We start from the raw sequence: 10000 nt of genomic DNA, 5'->3' as shown, positions 1-10000 counted from the left end.
TGGAACAAATACTGAACATTTCTTTTGTGTTATAGATTCCCCACTTATCATTATTATTGTCTCCATTTTTTTTTTTTTAATTATTAACAGTGAAATTAAACAAACTGTTTTTGTTTTTTTTGTTACAAGAAATCGGGTTACCAGCACATGCCGTACAAATAATCATTGAATCAGAAAAAAATTATACCAATTAAAACAAAACAAACAATATATATATATATATATATATATATAGAGAGAGAGAGAGAGAGAGAGAGAGAGAGAGAGAGAGTAGGTGGGTATTTTTTCTGTTTTATTGTTTTTCTTCTCCTTTTTTTCTCTCACAAAATGTTCATGTTCCTGTCCGAATCACAATATTTACTTTTCTCCACATAAAATGACCAAGTGAAGAAACATGCGTGCTCCAGCAACTTGTATTTGTATTTCTTTTTATCACAACAGATTTCTCTGTGTGAAATTCGGGCTGCTCTCCCCAGGGAGTGCGTCGCTACGCTACAGCGCCACCCATTTTCTTTTTGTATTTTTTCCTGCATGCAGGTTGTTGTTTTTTTTGTTGTTTTTTTCCAAGTGGATTTTTCCACAGAATTTTGGCCAGGAACAACCCTTTTGTTGCCGTGGGTTCTTTTACGTGCGCTAAGTGCATGCTGCACACGGAACCTCGGTTTATCGTCTCATCCGAATGACTACCATCCAGACTACCACTCAAGGTCTAGTGGAGGGGTAGAAAATATCGGCGGCTGAGCCGTGATTCGAACCAACGCGCTCAGATTCTCTCGCTTCCAAGGCGGACGCGTTACCTCCAGGCCATCACTCCATGTATCACTGTGTGTGCATGTTCTTTTTCCAGGTTCCTTTTGTATCAGTGTGTGTACGTGTTATTCTACAGGTCCTTTGTATTACTGTGCATACCTGGTCTTCTGTATGTCCCTTGTATCACTGTGTATACTTGTTCTTCTATAGGTCCATCGTATCGTTGTGTGAAATTGTTCTGCATGTTCTCTTGTATCACTGTGGACACTTGTTGTTCTTCTACAGGTCCCTTGACATTCAAAGAGCCAGCCGTGTTTCCCACAAAGCATGTTGTGTCAGGAGAGGACGCCACGTTCTCCTTCAGAGCTACCTCCTACACTCACAACGTCAGATCCTGTCAGCTGAAAAAGCCTGACGACACAACTATCGGCTGCAACAGCTCCAGCAGGTCAGAACGGGGAGGGGGCAGTGGCACCGGCATGTCCAGACACTGTGTGTGTGTGTGTGTGTGTGTTTGTGTGTGTGTGTGTGTGTGTGTGTTCATGTTCGTGTATCTGGGGTGTGTGTGTGTGTGTGTGTGTGTGTGTGTGTGTGTGTGTGTGTTACATGTCACATGAAGGGGTAGAGAAGGAGAGTTTGATGGGGATAGTGTAGAGGGTGTGTTGATAATAATAATAATAATAATAATAATAGTAGTAAGTATCTATATAGCGCTGAATCTTGTGCAGAGACAAATCAAAGCCCTTTCACACCAGTCATTCACATGCATGCATAACTCATAACACTGAAGAAACTGAAGAGAAAGAAAAGGGTGGGCCAGGGTGTCGGTTGACCAGTTCTTCATGTGTCGGGGGTTACAGATTCGTTAGGAACCCAGTGTTCTGTCTCCTCTGTCGCCTCTGTGTTTATATTTACAATCGTGGTGTCTGGTGATTGGCTGACAGTGACGTCACTGTGACGGGGCCGCTGCCTGATGTTGACGTCATCGTGACGCTGAAGGACGTCACAGAACGGGACGAGGGGACGTGGCAGCTGATTGTGTCTAATCCCACACCTTCTGATGAAGCTGCCTTGGCGAGACGTTTTATTGTGTTTGTCAAAACCCGTGAGTATGCTTTTCGTTCTTGGACGTTTTCATCAGTTTTGTTTCGGATCGTTCCTGTTACCTGTTCATCTTTTAACTGCTGGTTTTTTTTTGTGTTTTTTGGGGGGGGGTTTTGTTTGTGTGTGTGTGTGTGTGTGTGTGTGTGTGTTGTTGTTGTTGTTGTTGTTGTTGTTGTTGTTGGTGCTCCTGCTGCTGCTGCTGCTGCTGCTGCTGTTGTTGTTTTGTTTTGTTTGTTTTTGCTTGCTCTCGCGACCTTCTTGTGCTCACTTCTTTGTATCGCCATTTTTTTCTTTCTTTCTTCTTCTTCTTGTCCTTCTCCTTCTTCCTGTCCTTGTCGGTGTTGTTGTTGTTGTTGTTCTTCTTCTGGTCCTTGTTGTTGTTGTTCTTCTTCTTCTGGTCCTTGTCCTTCTTCTTCTTCCAGTCCTTGTTGTTGTTGTTCGTCTTCTTCTTCTTCTGGTCCTTGTCCTTCTTCCTGTCCTTGTCGGTGGTGTTGTTGTTGTTCTTCTTCTTCATCATCATCTTCTGGTCCTTGTCCTTCTTCTTCTTCCTGTCCTTCTCCTTCTTGTCCTTGTCGGTGTTATTGTTGTTGTTGTTCTTCTTCTTCTTCCTGTCCTTGTCGGTGTTGTTGTTGTTGTTGTTGTTCTTCTTCTTCTCCTCCTCCTTCCTGTCCTTGTCAGTGTTGTTGTTGTTCTTCTTCTTCTTCTTCCTGGCCTTGTCAGTGTTGTTGTTGTTCTTCTTCTTCTTCTTCCTGTCCTTGTCGGTGTTGTTGTTGTTGTTCTTCTTCTTCTTCCTGGCCTTGTCAGTGTTGTTGTTGTTGTTGTTCTTCTTCTTCCTGGCCTTGTCAGTGTTGTTGTTGTTGTTCTTCTTCTCCTTCCTGTCCTTGTCAGTGTTGTTGCTGTTTTGTTCTTCTTCTTCTCCTTCCTGTCCTTGTCAGTGTTGTTGTTGTTGTTGTTCTTCCTGTCCTTGTCAGTGTTGTTGTTGTTGTTCTTCTTCTTCTTCCTGTCCTTGTCAGTGTTGTTGTTCTTCTTCTTCCTGTCCTTGTCAGTGTTGTTGTTGTTCTTCTTCTTCTCCTTCCTGTCCTTGTCAGTGTTGTTGCTGTTGTTGTTCTTCTTCTTCCTGGCCTTGTCGGTGTTGTTGTTGTTGTTGTTCTTCTTCTTCTCCTTCCTGTCCTTGTCAGTGTTGTTGTTGTTGTTCTTCTTCTTCTTCTCCTTCCTGGCCTTGTCGGTGTTGTTGTTGTTGTTGTTCTTCTTCTTCTCCTTCCTGCCCTTGTCGGTGTTGTTGTTGTTGTTCTTCTTCTTCCTGGCCTTGGCGGTGTTGTTGTTGTTGTTGTTGTTGTTCTTCTTCTTCTTCTCCTTCTGTCCTTGTCAGTGTTGTTGCTGTTGTTCTTCTTCTTCTTCTTGTCCTTGTCAGTGTTGTTGTTGTTGTTCTTCTTCTTCCTGGCCTTGTCGGTGTTGTTGTTGTTGTTCTTCTTCTCCTTCCTGTCCTTGTCAGTGTTGTTGCTGTTGTTGTTGTTCTTCTTCTTCCTGGCCTTGTCGGTGTTGTTGTTGTTGTTCTTCTCCTTCCTGGCCTTGTCGGTGTTGTTGTTGTTGTTGTTCTTCTTCTTCTCCTTTTCCCTGTCCTTGTTGTTGTTGTTGTTGTTGATGATGATGTTCTTCTTCTTCTTTTCGTCGTCGTCTTCTCTGTCTTCTTCGTCTTCTCTGTCTTCTTCGTTTTCTCCGTCTTCTTCTTCTTCTTCTTCTCTTTCAACTCTGTGGGGCGTCACACAGAACAATTGTTCTCCAGGTCTGTTGGTTGTGTGTCAAAGTTTGGTCTCTGGAAAAAAACACACACAAAAAAACAAACAAACAAAAACAAAAAAAACAGAAACATTGGCGGGGCAGTGTTTTTAACCATTATGCGCTTTTTTTTTTTTTTTTGTGGGGGAATATTACCCAGGTTACTGTTTCTCTGCTTTTCAACTCAAACTCACAGTGATGGTCACTTCTTCCACTCTCCTCTGTTTCATGGACTGTGTGCAACTTGAGTGCATGTGTACTGCTATGGCTGACTCAAACTCGCAGTGATGGTCGTCACTCCTTCCAGTATCCAGTTTTATGGACTGTGTGTAACTTGAGTGCATGTGTACTGCTATGGCTGACTCAAACTCGCAGTGATGGTCACTCCTTCCATTATCCTGTTTCATGGACTGTGCGTAACTTGAGTGCATGTGTACTGCTATGGCTGACATTTCCGGAATAGGCCGCTGGTTCCTTTGTCCTGTAACTCGCATCCATGTGTGGGCACTTGTCAGTGTACAATGTTGTTCGGTCTTTAGTGTTAATGCTCTGTTTAGCGTGTTGTTTTCCGTGTATGTCAGTGATTTCGATTTTTTTTTCTCTCTCTTTTCTCTCCTACAATCAAAGCTTGCAAGGAAGGTGGCGTCTTTTAGCTGTCCAGTTTTCTGTGCACATTTTCTTTGTTGAGTTTTCTGTCAAAACCTATTGCTTCATCTTGTTCCCTTCAGTGTGATACTGTCACAACCCGTATGGGGTTGCCCATGAACCCCCACCCCTTCCCAGACTAGCTAACGTCCCGACAACACAAACACAGAGATACAGAAGAGTTCAGCTCGTTGCTTTACTGTGGCGATGCAAAAAATACATAAATACACGCCACAAAACCAGGTATTACAAACCAAAAAATAACCTTTGTCTAAACACAGCACAATTCTACAATTTACAGTCAACTGCAGCGCCAGTGCTGCTCAACCCCGCTGGCAGAGTTCAAACTCGTGCTGACAGCTGTAAACGGACACTTGTAGCTTGATGGCTGAAGCTGGTCGGCAAGAGGGACAGTGGGAAGGTGGGACAGGGCACAATGGAAGTATGGAGTGGGAGCGGGAGTGGGAACGGGAGTGAGGAAGTTTCCAGGCTTGTGTTCTGGGGACCCGTCGAAGGCAGCGGCACGGAAGGGAAGGAGACACCGGAAAACCTGTAACACCCCACCGGCTCTGTAGACTTGTTTGGTTGTTTTTTTTAAACCAGTTGAAAAATAGTACACCCCCCCCCCTCCCCCAAAAAGGGGAAAGGGGAAGGGAAAAAAATGCAGACAGGCATGCACGCAGATCGCCAACGAGCCGTGACAGATACCATAAACTCAAAACCATTTCCCGTCTCTCCGTGACTCACGTTTGTATTTGTATTTCTTTTTATCACAACAGATTTCTCTGTGTGAAATTCGGCTGCTCTCCCCACTGAGGGAGAGCGCGTTGCTATACTACAGCACCACCCTTTTTTCTGCGTGCAGTTTTGTCTGTTTTTCCTATCTAAGTGGATTTGTTTTACAGAATTTTGCCAGGAACAACCCTTTTGTTGCCGTGGGTTCTTTTACATGCGCTTGGTGCATGCTGCGCACGGGACCTCGGTTTATCGCCTCATCCGAATGACTAGCGTCCATACTACCACTGAAGGTTAAGTGGTGGGGGAGAAAATATCGGCGGCTGAGCCGTGATTCGAACCAGCGCGCTCAGATTCTCTCGCTTCCTAGGCGGACGCGTTACCTCTAGGCCATCACTCCACCTTGCAGTGATGGTTACTTTTTCTGCTGGAGTGAGAAATACAGTAACGTTTTACTCCGTTTATACATAATGTGAAACATACGCTTTCCAGCAATCTTTTGTGTAAATATTATTGAAGTGCATGTGGTTGTCTTTTTTGTGTGTGTGTCCAACCCTGCCACTGTATTACATGATTGTGTGTGTGTGTGTGTGTGTGTGTGTGTGTGTGTGTGTGTTGAGTTTTTTTCTCCTAAAAGAACCGTGCTTCATAAATGCCATAGAAGCATCACTGTCATTATTTATCTGTGCATACCATCTCAGTTCATTCACTTGAAAACAACAACAACAACAAAAAACAAAAAACAAAAAAACAACTGGTGATTCCGTATGGCTTCCACAAGTGTTTGACAACGATTCAGAGATTGTTTGCTGTTGTTGTTATTGGTGGTAGATGTATTTGTTGTTATTGTTGGTTGTTGTTGTTGTCTGTAGTTGCTGTTTGTTGTTTGTATTGTTGTTGTACTTTATGATTCCAGTTTGTTGTCATGGTAACATCTTCATCTGTATCTTCTGCTTTCTGTGCTGGGTTCTGTTGATGACAACTTGTTGTACAGTGATGGCGAAGACTGTTCAGCAATTTTTGCTTTGTGTGCGAATTTTCAAGCTTGTGGGGACATGCTTTTGACTGTCCTGCTTTCGGTCTATACATCAATGTACAGGCAAGTGTAGAGAACACACACACACACACAAACACAGAGAGAGAGAGAGAGAGAGAGAGAGAGAGAGTGTCTGCACACGGATATTTACTGCTTTTGTTTTTTCCCTTGAACTTAATTAAGTAAAGCGATTGTCGTTTCTCATCTCCTCCCCCCCCCCCCACCGACCCCGCCCCCTCCCACCTACCTTCCCCCACTATACCCCCCCTCTCTCTCTCCCTCTCTCTCCCCCTCTCTCTCTCTCGCTCTAGGGGGCTTGCGGGAGCACACGAAGTTGCGAAGTGGTGCTTCTACGAGGGTCATTCAATAAATAAGGTGAATTTTTCGGTATAAGGACTTCTAATACAGATAGAAGCTTACTTCTTTTTTTTCAACGTAGTCTCCCAGCACTGTCACACACTTTTCCCATCTGTGCACAAGCTTCCGTATTCCCTCAGCGTAAAAATCTTTGGACTGATGTCTCAGCCAGTCGCTCACAACACTTTTGACTTCATCGTCACTTTCAAACTTCGTGCCTCTCGTGAACGCTTTCAAGGGACCAAACAGGTGAAAGTCTGACGGGGCAAGGTCTGGGCTGTAAGGGGGATGAGGGAGCAGTTCCCAGCCCAGCTCGTTGATGGTCTGCACCGTTCGGGCTGCTGTGTGAGGCCTTGCGTTGTCATGATGCAAGATGACTCCTTCTGACTGATGACCCCTGCGTTTGTTCTTTATGTCTTTCTTGACCTGCCTCAGCTCAAAGTCATTGCAATGTCATCCAATGTCACCCTTCTGTCAGACTGAATGAAGTCATTGACTGATTCGATCACCTCAGGAGACCTCACTTCTGTAGGCCTTCCAGGCCTGTCTTCATCCTCAACACTGCTCCGTCCTTCTTCAAACAATTTAGCCCACTTGTAGACATTGTTTCGGCTGAAACATGTGGCACCATACACAGTTGACATTCTCCTATGAATTTTGAACTGGTTTGCACCCTTCAGCAACCAAAAACTTGATAACTGACCGCTGTTCAATCCTGGAGCATGCTTCTTGGTCGGCCATCTTTGTTAATCGCCAAAACTCTCAAAGTTTTTTTTAATCTGCAAAACAAATTAAATCCATGTGAAAAAGAAGTAAAAAAAAAAGAAAAAAAAAAGTAAGCTTCTATCTGTATTAGAAGTCCTTATACCGAAAAATTCACCTTATTTATTGAATGACGCTCGTATGTGTCTGCATTTCAAGTCGTGTACCTCCGAACTTAGGTAAAGTTGTCATTTGAAAGTTGACGACAATTATTGTGAAGCACCATGCCTTCACATGCACTGACCTTTCGCTGTGTGTGTGGAGCCTTCCAGCCGGTCTACGCTTCGTTCATGTTGAAGCGAGCGCAGTTTAGGGCCGCCATGACAGTGGCCATTTTGAAGCCGAAGACCCGTGCAGACGGTGTAACCCTTGGACTGTTACCCTCTCTGCTCTTCCGCGGAAATTTGCTCCAGCAGTGTGAAGACGTGAAGCTGCACGAACCCTGGACCTGGACCCAAGTCAGACTGATCTCCCACTCTCTCTCTCTCTCTCTCTCTCTCTCTCTCTCTCTCTCAACCATTTTGTCTGCTTATCTCTCTCACATTCCTTCTCTCTCCCTCTCCCTCTCTCCCTCTCTCTCTCCCTCCTCTCTCTCTCCCTCCCTCTCTCCCTCCCTCCCCCCCCCCTCTCTCTCTCTCCCCCTTTTTCTCTCCCTCTCTCTCTCTCAACCATTTTGTCTGCTTATCTCTCTCACATTCCTTCTCTCTCTCTCCCTCTCTCTCTCCCTCCCTCTCTCTCTCCCTCCATCTCTCTCTCCCTCTCTCTCTCTCTCCCCCTCTCTCTCTCCCTCTCGCTCTCTCTCCCTCCCCCCTCTCTCTCTCTCCCTCTCTCTCAACCATTTTGTCTGCTTATCTCTCTCCCATTCCTTCTTTCTCTCTCACACACTCACCCCCGCCCACCCCCCATCCATGCACCGGCAGATTCGCCCCCCCCCCTCTACCCCCCTGCCCCCCCCCTCCCCCCCCTTTCCCCTTTTCTCTTTCTTCTGCTGCTCCAGCTACGCTGTCTCTATTCTACGAACACTGCACATCAGTTGCCGCTGTGGACAAAGCCATAATTATCGCTTCCTTTCCTTGTTCCGTGATGGATCCGAGTTCGTGCTACGACACGACAGACAATGGGCTATTCAATGAATACCGGATCAGTTTCAGTTTCAGTTTCATTAGCTCAAGGAGGCGTCACTGCATTCGGACAAATCCATATACGCTACACCACATCTGCCAAGCAGATGCCCGGATCAGCAGACAGACAGACAGACAGATAGACTGACAGACAGACAGACAGACTAACTACATGCAGTCACGCGGATGGCTCAACCAAGAGAGTTGAAGACAGGAATGAGTTAATCCGGTTTGTCAGTGCGGACCAACAACAAGCCATCGTTGTTGTGGTAGTAGTCTATACGTATATTAGGTACGACTCTGGTATTAGCGTCGTGTACGATTGAGCATAAAAGAGCTTGCGTAGTGTCAACAGTGACAATGATTAAGTACATGGTTTTTCTGTCATTTTTTATGATTAAGGTGTGTGGGTTTTTTTGGGTTTTTTTTTCTTGTCTTTTTTGTTTTTTGTTTGTTTGTTTGTTTTTGATATATATAGAGGAAAACCTTTTTATATTCGATGGGACTTCTTCTTCTTCTTCTTCTTCTTCTTCTTCTTCTTCTGTGTTCGTGGGCTGCAACTCCCACGTTCACTTGCATGTACACGAGTGGGCTTTTACGTGCATGACCGTTTTTACCCCGCCATGTAGGCAGCCATACTCCGCTTTCGGGGGTATTCGATGGGACATAGGTTCATATGGAGAGATTCGGCGCCACAAAGTTATTACTCACCTGCATTTTTCTTCTCAGATTTATTGTATCTTGTATTCCCCTTGCTATGAATGTTATATTCTCTCAATACATAGTAGCCCACAGTGACCATTACAAAGTATTTTTTCATGCACATTGAGGCAACAACGTCTTTCTGTCAGTGTGTGTGTGTGTGTGTGTGTGTGTGTGTGTGTGTGTGTGTGTGGTTGTGTATGTGTGTGTGTGGTTGTGTGTGTGGTTGTATGTGTGTGTGTGTGTGTGTGTGTGTGTGTGTGTGTGTGTGTGTGGTTACAACTATGGTGATATAGGGTCACCCTGTCTACATCCTTTCTGAACATTAAACCAGTTTAAAAAAAAAATCTTGCCATTGACAATCATACAAAATTCAATGTTGTTATGAAATGTTCATACCCATCTACATTATGTCTTCTTGAAAGGCATGAGCCATCAAAACTCTTGGACGTTAATTTCCTCAAGTCTGTCTTCCATTGACTCTGCCTTTCTGTCTCTCTGTCTCTGTCTCTTTCTCTCTCTCTCTCCCCATTCTCTCTGTGACTGTCTGTCTGTTTGTCTCTATCTATATCTGTCTGTCTGTCTCTCTATCTCTCTCTGTGACTGTCTGTCTGTCTATATCTATCTATCTATCTATCTGTCTGTCTGTCTATCTATATCTGTCTGTCTGTATCTCTCTCTCTCTCTTTCTCTCTCTCTCTCTGTGACTGTCTGTCTATCTATCTATCTATCTATCTATCTATCTATCTATCTATATCTGTTTGTTTGTCTCTCTCTCTCTCTCTTTGACTGTCTGTCTGTCTGTCTATCTGTCTCTATCAATCTATCTATCTATCTATCTATCTATCTATCTATATCTGTCTGTCTGTCTGTCTCTATCTCTCTCTCTCTGACTGTCTGTCTATCTACCTCTGTCTGTCTGTCTGTCATTCTGTCTGTCTGTCTCTTTCTCTGACTGCCTGTCTGTTAGTCTCTGTCTATCTGTCTGTCTATCTGTCTATCTATCTATATC

The 10000-nt window shown here is 44.5% G+C and overlaps 1 protein-coding gene across 1 annotated transcript in view; it reads left to right on the top strand.

Moving 5' to 3' along the window:
- The window catches only part of LOC143291391 (uncharacterized), a 19381-nt gene that overhangs the window by 7709 nt on the left and 1672 nt on the right, over positions 1 to 10000 (top strand). Inside the window, exons 5-6 of the mRNA XM_076601230.1 lie at positions 1036 to 1198; positions 1695 to 1855. Of these exons, the coding sequence (XP_076457345.1) occupies positions 1036 to 1198; positions 1695 to 1855 (324 nt within the window). The remainder of the gene's footprint in view (positions 1 to 1035; positions 1199 to 1694; positions 1856 to 10000) is intronic.

This window comes from Babylonia areolata, chromosome 17 (genome assembly GCF_041734735.1).
Source record: "Babylonia areolata isolate BAREFJ2019XMU chromosome 17, ASM4173473v1, whole genome shotgun sequence".
NCBI lineage: Eukaryota > Metazoa > Mollusca > Gastropoda > Neogastropoda > Buccinidae > Babylonia > Babylonia areolata.
Note: the sequence above shows the minus strand (reverse complement) of the source record. Positions and strands in the feature narration are given on the sequence as shown.